This window comes from Macrobrachium rosenbergii, chromosome 56 (genome assembly GCF_040412425.1).
Source record: "Macrobrachium rosenbergii isolate ZJJX-2024 chromosome 56, ASM4041242v1, whole genome shotgun sequence".
Lineage (NCBI taxonomy): Eukaryota > Metazoa > Arthropoda > Malacostraca > Decapoda > Palaemonidae > Macrobrachium > Macrobrachium rosenbergii.
In genome coordinates this window covers 25,201,502-25,217,309 of record NC_089796.1, presented here as the reverse complement: position 1 = coordinate 25,217,309, position 15,808 = coordinate 25,201,502, and the positions used below count along the sequence as shown (strand labels likewise).

General features: G+C 40.1%; 2 protein-coding genes across 2 annotated transcripts in view; one reads left to right on the top strand and one right to left on the bottom strand.

Moving 5' to 3' along the window:
• Positions 1 to 6,535, top strand: part of Idh3a (isocitrate dehydrogenase [NAD] subunit alpha, mitochondrial) — a 30,702-nt gene extending 24,167 nt beyond the window's left edge. Inside the window, exon 4 of the mRNA XM_067099955.1 lies at positions 5,283 to 6,535. Within this exon, the coding sequence (XP_066956056.1) occupies positions 5,283 to 5,808 (526 nt within the window). The 3' untranslated portion in view covers positions 5,809 to 6,535. The remainder of the gene's footprint in view (positions 1 to 5,282) is intronic.
• A 267-nt stretch (positions 6,536 to 6,802) lies between these two features.
• Positions 6,803 to 15,808, bottom strand: part of ND-49 (NADH dehydrogenase (ubiquinone) 49 kDa subunit) — a 77,481-nt gene continuing 68,475 nt past the window's right edge. Inside the window, exons 8-9 of the mRNA XM_067099954.1 lie at positions 7,525 to 7,670; positions 6,803 to 7,208 (exon numbers count right to left, since the gene is read on the bottom strand). Coding sequence (XP_066956055.1) covers positions 7,079 to 7,208; positions 7,525 to 7,670 — 276 coding nt within the window. The 3' untranslated portion in view covers positions 6,803 to 7,078. The remainder of the gene's footprint in view (positions 7,209 to 7,524; positions 7,671 to 15,808) is intronic.

The window sequence follows — 15,808 nt, the reverse complement described above, 5'->3', positions numbered from 1 at the left end:
AAAATTCTGGAAATTTTTCCCTACCTTCCAAGAGAAGTTGAAAGTGACTATTTACAACCCTGTGTGGGGCCTCTTTTTACAAGACACTCATAAAAATATGCTAATTTTACCAAGTTATACAGTACATGTTTTGTCCAATAATTTATTTTATTTTATTTTGTAAAATTATAATTACAGCTCACACAGTATCATAACAAATAAGAACTAAAATCAGTAACAAATTTTGAGTATATTTGTTGTAAAATATGTACAAGATTTACAGAGTTGGGGAGATGCAGTAACTTTTTGTGAGGTATGCATGTTTTTTCTAATATTTCTTTTCACTTTTCTTTGCAAAATTACAATTATAGCTGACTTACTATCATAAAAGATAAGAACTAAAACCAACAGGAATCCCTTGGTATATTTATGAGCAAATAATTAAAAAGATCCCCCATCAAGTCTCAAGGCACACTGATCGCCTTCTGTCCTGTGCTGAGCTACTACAGTTGCCATAAGTCATTTATAGACCATTGAAGTGCTTTGAACATCTTTCCTGCTGAATTCATCCAAATCGTATGACATGTAATATTAATACTCATACGAGTTAACCCGTCCATCACTCAAAACTTGTTTATAGATACTCCTATGATGATGCCCATCCATACAGGGGCAATTCTGAAAAGTGACATCATGATTTTTTTGAACTGCAAAACAATTGAACATAGAGGTTGAATTTCTAAATTTCCCTGAGAGGATTTTCATTATTAGTTGTAGAATAAGTGGTAAAAATTTGAAGCAAATCTTTTCAATCATAAGATAGTAACAGTCATTTACTTTATAATGGGGACTTATGGCTTCAGTGCTCCTTAAAGGTCCTCTCTTCTCCCTTCCTGCCTGCTAGGAAGATTATGGTGTATCAAACAGGGGGTTTTTCCCTCTTTTTCTTCTGATCCAACTGTGGATGGCATGGTTTGTCCATGTTTTTTCCTGCCAAGAGAGGCACAGATCTGGCAGGTTGCAATTCTTGATTCAAGAGGCCAAGAACATGTATAAGAGTTTGGCCAACGCCATCAAAGCTGTCTTTTGGTGAATTGTGTGGGACAGTATTTGAAGGAGTTTGATAAACCTCCTGCTTTGGCCAGGGACCCTTTGATAAGGCCTAAAGGGTTTTCACTTCCCTAGACAAGGCATTTCTTGATGTGATAGGTGAACTGTCTCATGTCACAAGGAACCTCAAAGTTCGCAAGAGAGAGCAGCTATGTTCACTGGTGGTTCCTTCAGTCTCCCTCCTCGGCAAATAGTTAGTTTTAGCTCATTCCTTTGGGAAGTTAATAGACGACAAGCTGTCTGTGTCTATAGCGCCAGAGATGGAGAAAATTGAAATAGAGCTTTTCTCCACCAGTCCCAGGCCAATAAAGGGAAATATCCTTTCTCTTCCTCTTACTATAAACACACTTGGTCAATACTACCCATTTCCCTCAGCCTTCCTTTCTGAACTCTTGAAGGAAGAAGTGTCCTTTTGGCAACAAGACTCCAGATCTCATTCTGCCAAGGGGGGGAGTTCAGTCTCTCCATTAATATCAAGAATTCTAAGTCTGATAAAGAATAGCTCTTCGAGCCCTTTGGTTTCTGTGGGTGGCAGGTTGGGCCACTTCACTTGAGTGTGGGAACACTTAGATTTAGACACCTGGGTAAAGAAAGTTCTTTTGGAAGGTTACTGCATACTTTTAAGGAATTCACTGCCTCTTCAACCATCTCATAACCTTTCAGCCATACAGAGGCAACCTAGAGAAGAGGTGGGTGTTGAGTCAGGAAGTCTCATCATTAGAGAAGGCAGCAATAGAGGAAGCACTGTCTACTTTGCAAGGCTTTTATAACAGGTTACTCCTAGTTTCAGAGTCCACAGGAGGTTGGAGGCCAGTCCTAGAAATATTCAGGATCAACCTCTGTGTCCAACTGTTCCCAATTTTTTCCATGGAATCAGCCACCAAGGTCTTTACCCTCCTTGGAGAGAGGTGCGTAGATGTTTGTGGTGGGCATGCAAGATGCCTACTTTTGTGCTCCCATTCACCAACATTCATGGAAGTTCCTACAATTTGTCTTTGGGGAAAAGACATACGAATGTGTAGCTCTTTGTTTTAGGCTGAGTTCCACGGCCAAAGTTCTCACCAGGGTACTATCCCCCTTCACTAATGGCTTCACTTAATAGAAATAAAGATCATTCTTTACCTGGATGACTGGATCATCTTTGCAAGGTCCAGGGAAGATTCGCTAGGCCCTAGGCTTACTAATAAATGTTGCAAAGTCATTTCTGGAACCTACACAAAAAGTGACCTACCTGTGTGTGGTGAGTGATTCAGTTCTTTTCAAGGTTTTTCCGACAAGCTCAAGTAGACAGTCTGTTGTTAATCACAAGAGAATTTGCCACCTCAGGGAGCATACCTGCCAATGCTGGCTGTCTTTTAGTTCTGGGTGCTCAACTTAGGACGATACCACTTCAGTTGCACTCCATAGAAGTGCGTCTTGCCAGGAAGTCCCAAGAGTCCTGGAGCCCAGACTCCCAGACGAGGCTGGGGGTGTGGTTATCGGGAACCAGTCACTTCAAGGGTGTGGTCACCAGCAGAAGCAAGTCTTCACTTAAACTGTGAGGAGTTGTTGGGTATTTAGAAGGGATTTAAAGGAAGGAGCGGTTTCGAACAAAGTAATTTCTATCTTCTCAGATGCGAATTCTCTGGCTTATCAAAGAAGACAGAGGCATGAAGTTGGAAACCTTGGTAGCCATCACTAAGGATTTAGCCTCTGGACAGTAGAGAGAAATATTGTCCTAATGTCCCAGTTTTGCCTGGTTGACTTGAATGTTCTGGTGGACATGTTAAGTCGTCCAGGAAAGGTACTCTCCCATGGTTGGTCTTTAATTCTGTTGTTTGTGAGGCGATTTGGAGGGTGTTCGGCCAACCTTTCATTGATCTCTTCACAACGAAGCTGAATCATTGTCTCCAGCTGTATGTCTCCCTAGTTCCGGACCCTCAAGCCTGGGCAGTCGATGATACGGTTCAAGACTGGGCAAACCTATTCGTGTATGCCCTCCTTATGTTTCCACTGTTGAAGGGGACATTCAAGAAGTTTAGGACTTCTGGGAACACCACCATGATTCTAATTGTGTTTTGGTGGCCAAGGAGGCATTGGTTCCCAGACCTTCTGGAAATTTCAGTAAAAGTTCCCAAACAATTACCTCTGCGGACAAATCTTCATCAGGCAGCGATAGGGAAGCTTCATGTATATATCAACATGCTTTGTCTAATTGCATGGAAACTGTTGACAAGCTCCTCGGGTCTAGAGACTTTTCTAAGTCGTGTAGGGTCTCCGTCCTAATGGCAAGAGGAAAGCCAACTAATTGCTTGATCAGAATAATGGGAGCTTTGTATTTCATGGTGCAAGTCCAAGGGTATTTCCTATCTTTGCACCAACATCAACAATATACAGTAATCCAGTTTCTGCGCTGCATGAGATGCCTGAGGTTTGTCTTTTGTCCTCCATAAAGGCTATAGATCCATGCTGGTTTATGTATTGATGCATTCTGGATTGGGTATTCAAAAGAGATTGACTTGTGCAAACCTATTCACTCATTTCAGCTGGAATGCTAAGGGTTCTGTTAAAGCCACTTTTATGGAACCTGGTCATTGTCTTAAAACACCTTAGAGGCCCTCCTTTCGAACCCGAGAGTGGCTTCTCTCAAGGCTCTTTCTTTCGAAAACTCCTTCTGGTGGCCTTGGCTTTGGCCAAAAGCGTAAGTGAAGTACAAGCTCTGTCATCATAAGTAGGGTTTTCGTGTACTGGAGCAGAACTGTCTTTTTTGACATCCTTTTATGCTAAGAATGATGTCAAGGCTAAAGCTCTTCCAAGTTTTCTCTAGCCCCTCTCTAGAAACATTAATGCCTGAGGAAGAAGAGCTACATTTTGTCCTGTTAGGGTTCCAGGGATTTATATGTCCCATCTTAAAACTATTAAGGGAACAGAGTAGGAACCTCTTTTGCACTGTCAAGAATCCTGAGATTCTCAAGTCTAAGAGTGCATGGCTCTCTATAAGTCCTTAATCCAGGAAGCACAACTTGCATTGTCTCCAGAGGATTGTCCCCTATTGAAGGTAGGCCATGTCAGAGCAGTGGGTACATCTATTAATTTTCATAAGCACCATGCTAGACTGTCTAGTGTTGGCAGCTCAGTGGCAGTGTAGCTTTGTGTTCACTTCTAAGTATTTGAGGGCTGTTGTGATCCAGTATGAAGATTGCCATACACTAGCACGTATAGTTTCAGCAGGGGAAATTTCTCTGTCTTCCCCTTAAGTGTTATGAACAGGTAAAGGTTTTCACTATCGACCCCCATCCTGGAAAAGTGGGGAACTGTATGTATTGGAGATCATGGTAATATCATATTCTACTTTTGTTTTGATTACAGTATCATGCTTATTTGTATTTGCTTTGCTTTTCTTGGGTAAGGGCAAACAAAGTTCATTAGAATAAGTAATGTTGGTCTTATTTTGTAGAGCTATTGCTCCTTATTGGAGAAAGCTACCCAGTGTTGATCAAGTACCACCTTTTCTTGCAAATTGGTTTTGTTGTTTTGGGTGTGAGGTGCCACAGCAACTCAGATAGGTTGTAACTCTTAGGGATCATGTTTAGTTGTGGTTTTATCTCCCATCAGTTCCACAGGCTTGAGGAACAGTGGCCTAACTTGCCATTCTGTGTTGCACAGTCATCAACCAATGGCCATATTTAGGGTCCATGTTCCACCTCCTACAGTAGTGGACCTCATCTGATGAAGAATCTCATCTGACAAGTACTTGTCATGGGACCGTATTCATCAGGTAAGCAGTGACGGATATTTCTAATACTTGATAATTTGGTTATGGGAAAATCTCTTACCCTCCTCCAGCAGGCAATGTTGGAGTTGGCAAATGATACGAGGGTAGGTTTCACCTCAAACATTTTGGTTATGATAAAATCCTTACCCTCTTATCATTGAGATCTCTCCCTCCTCCCCTCTTAAGAGATTAAGAGAAGAATGACAACCAAAACAGTTGCTGTCTTAACCCCACCCTGCAAAGATTGGGGGTAGCTATTGGGAGCGTTCGTTAACAATTGTTTCAATTTTAACACTTGTTGAACCCATGTCAAGTACTGTAGTCACTGTTAAAGCAATAAGAGGGTAAGTATCTAAAAAATTTAAAATTTATTTTACCATAATTTTTTAAAAATACCTGTAATAACATTATACACTTTGCTTTAATTTCTTTACCCTAGGTCTAAAGTCACAGCTGTACACAAAGCGAATATTATGAGAATGTCAGATGGCTTGTTTTTACGTTGCTGCCGTGAAGCTGCAGAGAAGAATCCTGACATCAAATTTGAAGAGAAGTATCTGGACACTGTTTGTCTAAATATGGTACAAGATCCTTCCCAGTATGATGTTTTAGTTATGCCAAATCTGTATGGTGACATTCTCTCAGATTTGTGTGCAGGTTTAGTTGGCGGCTTAGGATTAACTCCATCAGGAAACATTGGTGAAGGAGGAGCGGTCTTTGAGTCAGTCCATGGCACTGCCCCCGATATTGCTGGCCAAGACAAGGCTAATCCAACAGCACTTCTCCTGTCTGCTGTTATGATGCTTCGTTATATGAATCTCTACAAGCATGCAGAGGTTATTGAAAAAGCTTGCTTTGACACAATAAAGGAAGGTATTTATCGCACTGGAGATCTAGGAGGCAAAGCAAAATGTTCTGAATTTACAGATGAAATTTGTAAAAAAATTGAAGCCCATTCTGAGTAATATGGATTGCATAATTTTTTTACCACTGTCAAAAATATTGAGAAAGTAGTACTGGTAGCAAATGTAGGGCAATAAAATAGTTTATAACTTAGAAATAATTTATTTGTTGAATTATCAAAATGCAGGAAGTGGTAGTAGTCACGGTTTTTCTTGGCAGGAATGAGGTTATTGATGTAACCATATATATTTTTTATAAAAGGTAAATTTATAAGCTCATTTTTTTCTGAAGGAGCTTGTGATCTCACTAGAAGGTAGGGGAGTTTAGTTGTTACAGTGTTTGATAGGGTTCCTTACTTCAGCTCTAGTATTCTCTTTTCATTTTGCAGCCCTGGTGGCTGTCTGTTACTCACTAGGTTACATGGGCTAAGAGGAGAGTTTCTCTTAGTTGTATTGCAAACAATTGAAATATTTCCTTTGAAATATGTACAGTTCTTAGTATTACCTTTCTTATGCAAGATTCCTTATTTTTCTCAACAAAAATCGATAACATTTCTCTCTCAAGACTTAGAATGGAGGACCTTCTAGTTCGAGAAATTTAGTTTATATATTTTTTTTCCAGTTTTATAGTAAAAAACTGACATGGTTACCTGTTGCACAGTTATGATATGCACTTGAACCAGTAGATTCCATATGAAAAGAAATTGACTACCTAAACTTATTCAGCTATTGAATTATTGTATATAAGTGATGTATTTATGATCTTGTAAATAATACACAAGAAATACTAGAGTTGTCTTTTATTCCTGAGAGTTGCATTTGCAGTTTAAGGTTCCATATTCCTCTTCATTAATATTTACACCTTATAGTTGTTAATACTTAGTCATAATTTTGCCGTTTGTCTGATTTCATAGAGACTATATGCTTTATATTGTTTTAAACTGATACAAAAAAACTTGTAATCTTTTTGAGCAGATAAAAACACACCAAGTAAAAGTGCTGATACAATCTAGATTAAACTGTTTTAAGGTATTTTGAAGGGAAGTAAACAAAAATGTCTTAAAAAACTTGCTTTATTATCAATAAAGCACATTTAAATATTATATATACAACATACACTTATAGAAATTTAACAAATAATGAAGTGACAATGATTTCTACACAACCAATATGTTTTTTTCCATGAAAACCACTGGTTTCCTGCAGAGATCAGGTATGTCACTTCCTATACATTTTCATTTTACATGCACTTCTCAAAATAAATTTGTTAACATTAACCACACTGCTTTCACCATTATAGTGCATCATAAACTACAGAATAATCTACTAAAAGTTAACGATCAACCTCTCCAAACACAATATCCAAGGTACCAATAATAGCTACAATATCTGCCAACATATGGTTTTTGCCAACCATATCTGTAGCTGCCAAATGAGCAAATCCAGGGGCCTTGATCTTACATCTGAAAAGAATAGGTGAATCAGACTACAACCACAAGGTATCATTACACAAAAGTCTGCAAAAACTGAGTGCTAATCTATATTTTGTAGTCTTGCTAATTTCTGATGAATGACAAACTCATAAAAAGGGATGGATAAATAAGTTAACAATCAATGATATACTGTTTCCATGGGTGAATTATATCCAGATTGCATATAGCACTGTATTCAACAAACTCAGAAAATTACAATCTCTTAACATTCAAGTTTTAAAGGCACTTCCAATATTCAATGCTAAATTTTGGGTTTTGAAGATGAACTATGGAGCGAAAACATTACCTGTAAGGTTTTGAAGTTCCATCAGACACCAAGTAAACACCAAACTCTCCTTTAGGAGCTTCCACTGCTGTATAGGTTGCACCTGGGGGAACCTGATATCCTTGGGTGAACACTTTGAAATGATGAATCAATGCCTCCATGGAAGACTGAAATCAAAACAATGTTTTCAGAAAATCTTCTCTATAATAGCAACCACACATTCACAGTTTGTTCCTATGGGAATACAACAAAGACCTTTTACATACAGGAGTCTCCTTCATTGCACCCTGGACAAGTTGTAGAATCTAGATAATCAAGTAGTTAACTGATGGAGATTGGGGGGAAAGAATGAGTACACTGTAACCCTTACTTGCCCTACCTTGTTATTCACTTTTTCTTGGGTTGCCAGAAAGACAGCACGTGCCTGCACACTTCCCTGTGTACTGGTTACATTTTGGGATGAATAGCTTGCCAGCCTTATTACTTTGCAATCATTTTTACTTCCTTTTTTTTTGTTTTCTGCCTTTGTATTGTATTTTTGTCTTTCTGGTTTTGGTATATTCTCAGTTATCAAGAAGAAACATGGTCAAAACTGGTGAGGGGATCTTGGGCAACCATGTCCAGAGTGCTATACTTATTTTCCACCCTCTCCTAACAACTGATTTATAGAGCAATTGCAAGGCTTTCCTCCTGTTACACCTTTCAAACCTGTTACAGTCAGTTTGTTTCAGCACTGAATAACCTCATAGGTCCCAGCACTTGGCCTTAGGTCTAAGTTCTATATTCTGTTCTGATGTGGGTGCTGTCTCCCCCTTGTCAGTAGATCCACAAGATTTGTTCCTACTATAAAAGTAAGGATTGTCCTTAATCCTTGCCCTTTGACATGTGCTTCCCAGTCCTCTCCTCAGTGGGAAAAGTATGGTAGAGGAGGAAGAAGGACAAGAAGCATTTGCTGGCTTCTTCAGGAAGTAATAATCCCCCAGTAACACTTCCAACTCCCATCTGCCTCCAATTTCCATTGTCTTTCCTGCCTTTGGCCCCTAGCTGCAACCCTTTTCGTTCCTTTTACTGTACCTCCTTTCATACTCTCTTTCTTCCATCTTACTTTCCCTCTACTAACAAGTGATTCAAGGAGGTACATACTCTCTTTCTTCTATCTTACTTTCCCTCTACTAACAACTGATTCAAGGAGGTATATACTCTCTTTCTTCTATCTTACTTTCCCTCTACTAACAACTGATTCAAAGTGCAATTGTGAGGTTTTCCTCCTGTTACACCTTTCAAATCTTTTACTGTCAATTTCACTTTCAGCGCTGAATGACCTCACAGGTCCCAGTGCATGGTCTTTGGCCTAAATTCTATATTCAATTCAATTCAGTTCTACTCCTTGACATACCCCTTTAAGGAGGGTTAGCTTTCCAAAATATAACAAACCCATTCATCTGATCTTGTCGCTGAAAATATGGCCAACTCTAAACATTCCAGGCAGTCCACTGTTGGCTGCATTTCTTAATGACCCAACAAAAAGAAGCGCAGATATTCTTCTGATGTATCTGCTGCTGTTCATCCAGTTCCCGAGGATGCTTCATCTTCTGCAAAGGAAAGAATCTTTTAGTTGCAGTAGTTCTCTCAGTGGCCAACCCTCAGGCAGGTGATTTGACTTATCCTATCCTAGCCTCAACTGGTGCTTCAGTGTGGAAGAAAAGCAAAATGTGCCAGGGGAAAAGGAAGAGTATTTTTCCCTTTCATCATCATCTCCCTCCAGCTTGTCATCCTCCTCATCCCTGGAATCTCTTCCTCTGTGTAGGAGGAAGAAGGGAAAGTCCAAGGCTTTACATAGGTCCAAGAGGGCTTCTCCTATGTGCTCTTCCTCATGGCAGGGGAGCACAGATGCCAGATTATTAGTGTATGATCATCATACTTCTGACAGTACAGTACTGTTGCCAACCTGCATGCCCAATTAATTAAGAGGACCATCTACTCTCCATCCCACAGTGTGTTCTCACACCAGGATGAATCTGCATACCCCATTCACTTCACCAGTACTGGTTCTGTAGATTAAACACTTGTTGCAGCTCCAGAAAGTTGCATAACCATTTTTTCCAGTGCATACTTGGTCTCTAACTATACACATTCTAGCAACAGGACAAGTTCTTCCCCATACTCCGTTATGAAAGGGGGAAGGGGTGGTATAAAAGGAAACCTTTTTCATTCGGTACACGTTCTCTGGGGCGTGAGCGATCCATGCACTCTCTCTTAAGGCAGAGGTCTCCCTTGATCTCTTCTACCTTTTGAATGCACATGTGAGCTTGAGGTGCATAAGAGAGGCTGGTGCACATTCATTCTTCCCATAAGTCTTCTTACTCAGTTGTATAGGAGCAGAGGGGCAGCAAGGTCAAGGTCTGAACTCTATTTGGATGGTGAACCTGCTGAATCTTGTCTGCCTTCTCAGGTGAGGAGCTCATCTGGTTCAGAATAGAATTTAGGCCAAATGCAAAGCGCTGGGACCTATAAAGTCATTCAGTGCTGAAACAGAAATTGACAGTAAAAAGTTTTGAAGGGTGCAACAGGAGGAAAACCTTGCAGTTGCACTAGGAGTCATTGTTAGGGGAGGGTGGAAGGTAAGATGGAATAAAGAGAATATGAACGGAAACACAGTGCAGTAGAACCTTGGTTCTCGACGCTAATTCGTTCCAGAAGAAGTGTCAAGATTCGATTTTGTCGAATTCTGAGTTAATTTCTCCCATAAGAAATAACTGAAAATGGATTAATCCATTCCTGACCACCAGTCATTACCCCAACCTTGCCTTTTTATACAAAACTTTACACAAATTACAATTAAATAGGTTCAGAGTTGAATAACTTACCGTATCAGAAGTAATTTTTACATTTTTAAATGCAAACTGTATAAAAAAAGTTGGCCTATGACCAATGCGGCCGTATTACTGATGATATACCGAGAGCCATAGGCTAAGCTAAGTAGCCTTATAGGCACTACCAGAATGTACTGTAACAGGTACACATGAAAACTGTTGTTAATAATGATAACATTGAAAAACAAGCCATATTATCACATGAAATTAATAATACAGTATTTATAAACCGAATTACTGTATGTCTGTTATCATAAAATTAAGAAAAATTTCGAAATGCGTTGGAACTTCGGCAGCCTGTGGCAGATATAAACAAACCAGGCGCTTCCTGGTGGTGTCAGCGGTACTTATTACATAAACATTCTGAATGTTTATATAATTAGTACCGCGATACACCACCAGGGCGGCGCTCTGGTTTGTTTATATCTGCCACAGGCTGCCGAGTTCCGACGTAATTTCGGATATTTTTCTTAATTTTATGATAACAGACATACAGTAATTCGGTTTATAAATACTGTATTATTAATTTCATGTGATAATATGGCTTGTTTTTCAACAGCAGCAGCAGCAGCATGTGTGGGCTTTAAATGCTTTTAACCCTTAAACGCCAAGCCTCTATTTACAAAAACGTCTCCCGTATGCCGGCGGCGTTCGGGAGCTAGCGCTGAAGCGGAAAAAAGTTTTTTTTCAAAAAATCACAACACGCTTAGTTTTTAAGATTAAGAGTTCATTTTTGGCTCCTTTTTTTCTCATTGCCTGAAGTTTAGTATGCAACCATCAGAAATGAAAATAAACATCATTATCATATATAAATATTAGAATATATGACAGCGAAAAAAAAACATAATTGTATACAAATCGCGCTGTAAGCAAAACGGTTAAAGCTAATGAGTTAATTTTTTTAGTTGTATTGTACACTAAATTGCAATGATTTTAGTATATAACAGATTGTAAAACGATTAAAGCAACACAGAGAAAATATTATCACAAAATGATGCATGGATTCGTAATGCGCGGACGTAAAAAAAAGTTTTTTTTTAAAAATTCACCATAAATCGAAATATTGTGCTAGAGACTTTCCAATTGTTTCAAAATGAAGGAAATTAATTGAATATTACTAGACTGTAAGTTTTTTAGCTTACAATTGCATTTTTTTACCATTTCGATCGAGTTAAAGTTGACCGAAGGTTGATTTTTCTATTTATCGTTATTTATATGAAAATATTTCAAAAATGGTAAAAGCTAAAAGCATGACATTTTTTGTTGTATTCTACGTCCTGTTGCCTCACAAATACGCAAACACTCGCCAAAGTTCTGCAAAACATGGATGCGTCACGATATCGCTCTCCGACGATGCGCTGCTGATGCTTTCTGGTGCGAGAAGGAAGAAATTCGAGCATGCGCGTCTGGGTGACGCTTATAAACAAAACAACAGCGTGATCCGTGAACTCCCAGCATCCCTCAAGGCGCGTGATTTAAAACCTTTTGGATTGTTGGTCTTAGAGGCAATTTAATTTGTTTTTCTCTTACGATTTTTCCTTTTAAGTGTTTTGCAGCGCTGCCCCATATGCAGCATATGCTCCATGTTTGCCTCTTACATTTTGATCTTCAATCTCAACATTTTTTATATTATTTTGTTTGTTTTTCTCCTTGTTTTTGTTGTCTCCATATAATTTGGAGTCTGTGTGGAGAAAATGTATTTTACTTTGCATCTGGTGCTGGTTGGGGATGAGATTGTGTTTTTGCCTATCCATTATCATCTAGGCCGTGGGTCCCCCATTTTCTGACAATAGAATTTGGGTCCCTTTTATCAGTTCTCTTCCCCTCCAGTCTTTAATATGTTCTCCTTGGTGTGAAGTATTTATTTATGATGTTAGCTGTTTTCTACAAGGCAGGATGACTTTTATATTTTTAGATTAAGTTTCACATTCGTTTTGGCATTCTGGCGGCCATCTTGGGATACACACAATATCCTTATGCCTGATGCTTCGGCGTGTTTTGGCCTGTCTTTTCGCCAATTCGTTTATGCTTTTATATATGTGTTTTATATGTTGGCCTTTTTCGAATGTTTTTATTGAATTGTTATCTTAGATATAGTTTTTTAGCCTTAGGCTAGACGTGCTGTTCTCTTACATGGTGTTAGGCTACCTTTATCTCCCGTTCAGCCATTAGGCTGGGGAGGTTTGGTTTGCCTTGTTTACGAGTGCCTGTAGCGTGAGGAATCCTCACTTTCCTCCCTCCCTGCTTGTTCTAGTCTTATGTGGCTGGCTGAGCTAGGACCCTGGTCCTTCTCTCCCCATTACAGTGGCGTACCCCACTGGCCCCCTATCTAGTCCAAAGCTTGGGTGTTGGAGTGTAGGCTACGGTCTCTTTCTCTCTCGTGTATGCAGTTCAGTTTTCGTCATATGATTAGTGACGCTACCTGTGCGTTTCCCCTGTATGGGGGTAGCCGCTCATCGTTGTTCGGTTTCCCCCTCCTGGGTGGTATAGTCAGCGTCTGGAGAGTGCTGCCCACTCGACCAGTCGTTCCGCCAGGTTTCTATCACTACCCCCTTTCTTTTCATCCGGGCGGTGCTTCGTAGACTTGCTTCCGATGTCTATCCGGTTGGCAGCTTGTGTGTCGAACATTGTCCCGCGTATGCATGACAACATTCGGGGTTTTTATTATTTTCATCTCCGCCGGTCTAGTCCTGTTTTTCGTTGTTCTATCACTACGGTGATTTTAACCGCGGTTGTTGGAGAGGTATTTCCTTTCTCCCTCCGCCATGGGGATTCCGTTCCCATAATGTATATACAACGAAATCAGTGACTGGCGGCGGAGCATTACATACCCCTACGGCGGAATGTTATAAAGTTTCCGCTTATTTATGATTTTAAAAACATTCGTCCCTTTTTGCCTTGTATTAATTTTACGTTATTAACAATCCCTCTCGCCGGTCTTATTCGGCGGCGCCTACTCCTATGGTATTCATTTACCATCTTCCTACTTACGGATGGTACGTTGGCCAGAAGAACCTGGGTGCTCAGCCATTCTCCATCAATCGCTCGGTCACGGTGTGCCGCTCCCACTCTGGCTGTGCGGTTCATGTTGGAGATGGAATCGTTTGGCACCCAGAAGGGTGCGAGATTTGTTACGCCCTTTATGGACTGGCGTCCGATGAATCGGTAAGTGTCGAGAGTCGACTAAATTGTAGGCTAGTCTCTTTCGATTATATTACCTCTTATAGCTCTTCCTTTCAGGAGGGATTTTTTTATTAACTCCGCCTTCTCTTCCAGGTTAAACCTGTAATCCGCTCCACTGCACTGTCGTCTTTGAAGTCCTGGGTCGGCGGATTCGGGAGGAATGTGGCAGCCGGTAAACCGTACATCCTTTCAGAGGAGATTTGTAATCTCCTTTACCCTGGTGCCCGGATTTCCGCCGCCTTACCAAAGGACTTACCTGCGCCGATCATCGAAAAGATTCGGCTGGATACTCAATCCTCCCAAGACAAAGCCCTGTGCGGAGAAGTAGCGGAAGAGGTGGCGGCTATTAATTTACATTCAGAAGTCATGCTTGTCGAAGTTGACGTCCATCAGGTTGAAGGTAGGGTGGTAAGTGAGACAGGCAGGGTTGGTTTGTGTGTTCCATCTCTTAATTCACCTTCTTCTTCATCCTCTTTTTCCAGGGTTTCCCGAATCCAGCCAACCTTGGGGACAGATCTCAATCTGTCAGGCCCAAGGTTAAAACACAGAAAAAGAAAGGTTCTTCAAAACCTTCTAAATCTCAAAGGCTTCCCTCTCTGTCATCTCCGGTTCCCAAACCGGTATCACCAATAATTAAGGCTGCTCCCCTCATAAGGGGGTCGAGATCCAGAATTTCAAAGGCTAAGTCTTTGCCTGACTTTGATTCTGAGGCCTTCATAAATCGCTTGATGGAGAAGTTCGACTCTAAAGTTGACGCTAAGCTTGGTGATATTGCTTCAAGCCTGAAGTCTTCCGAAGAGTCTATGCAATCTTTGACGGAGAAAGTGGAAGCCCATGAAAGTCGGATTTCCGGGTTCATCCAGTCTGGAGCAACGCCCCAGTCCCATGTTGTCCCGGATGCCTCCAGACTACCTCCCTTCGATAAAGGGAACCCATGGCGTCTGGCTTTACATGCTCCCTTACATAATGACACCTTGACCATCGAAGGTTTAGGCACCCATCGCTTGGAGGAACTGGAGTTCTTCCCACCCGACTTAGTTTCCCCCTATCCAGGTTTCGCCAGGCTAAAGGAAGAAGCCTAGGTTAGGTCTGACAAGGTCCCTAAGGAGACGGTTATCTTCCCAAAGGACCAGGCTCAATCTACTCTGTTGCGCGCTCTCACTAGTTGGGAGTGCGAAAACACTAAGCTCACTCCTTTTAAAGGGTCTTTCACGATGTTCTCTAATGGTTATACTATTTAACCCTTAAACGCCTACTGGACGTATCATACGTCGACTAAAATTGTCTGTTGGGTGCCAAGTGGACGCATCGCACGTCGACTACAAAAAATTTCAACCTTCGGTCAACTTTGACTTCGACTGAAATGGTCGAAAAACGCAATTGTAAGCTAAAACTCTTACATTCTAGTAATATTCAATCATGTACCTTCATTTTGCAACAAATTGGAAGTCTCTAGCACAATATTTCGATTTATGGTGAATTTTTGAAAAAACTTTTTCTTACGCCACAGTAAACTCAGCCGAAAAATTTCAGAAATTCTTTCGTCATTTTGTCGTAATTTTTGCACTGTTCTATATTAGCTGTTACATAAAGTTTTATATATGAAAATGTGCGCAATTTCATGTACAATACAACAGAAAATAACTCATGGTTCTAGCTTTTATCAGTTTTGAAATATTTTCATATAAATCACGATAACTGCCAAAATTTCAACCTTCGGTCAACTTTGACTCGACCGAAATGGTCGCAAAACGCAATTGTAAGCTAAAACTCTTACATTCTAGTAATATTCAATCATTTACCATCATTTTGCAACCAATTGGAAGTCTCTAGCACAATATTTCGATTTATGGTGAATTTTTTAAAAAAAACTTTTTCCTTATGTCCGCGCCAGAAATTCTTTCGTCACGTTGTCGTAATGTTTGCACTGTTTTATATTAGTCGTTACATAAAGTTTTATATATGGAAATGTGCGCAATTTCATGTACAATACAACAGATAATAACTCATGGTTGTAGCTTTTATCAGTTTTGAAATATTTTCATATAAATCACGATAACTGCCAAAATTTCAAGCTTGTCAACTTTAACTCGACCAAAATGGTAAAAACGCAATTATAAGCTAAAACTCTTACATTCTAGTAATATTCAATCATGTACCTTCATTTTGCAACAAACTGGAAGTCTCTCGCACAATATTTCGATTTATGGTGAATTTTGGGAAAAAAAAAAAAAAAAAAAAAAAAAATT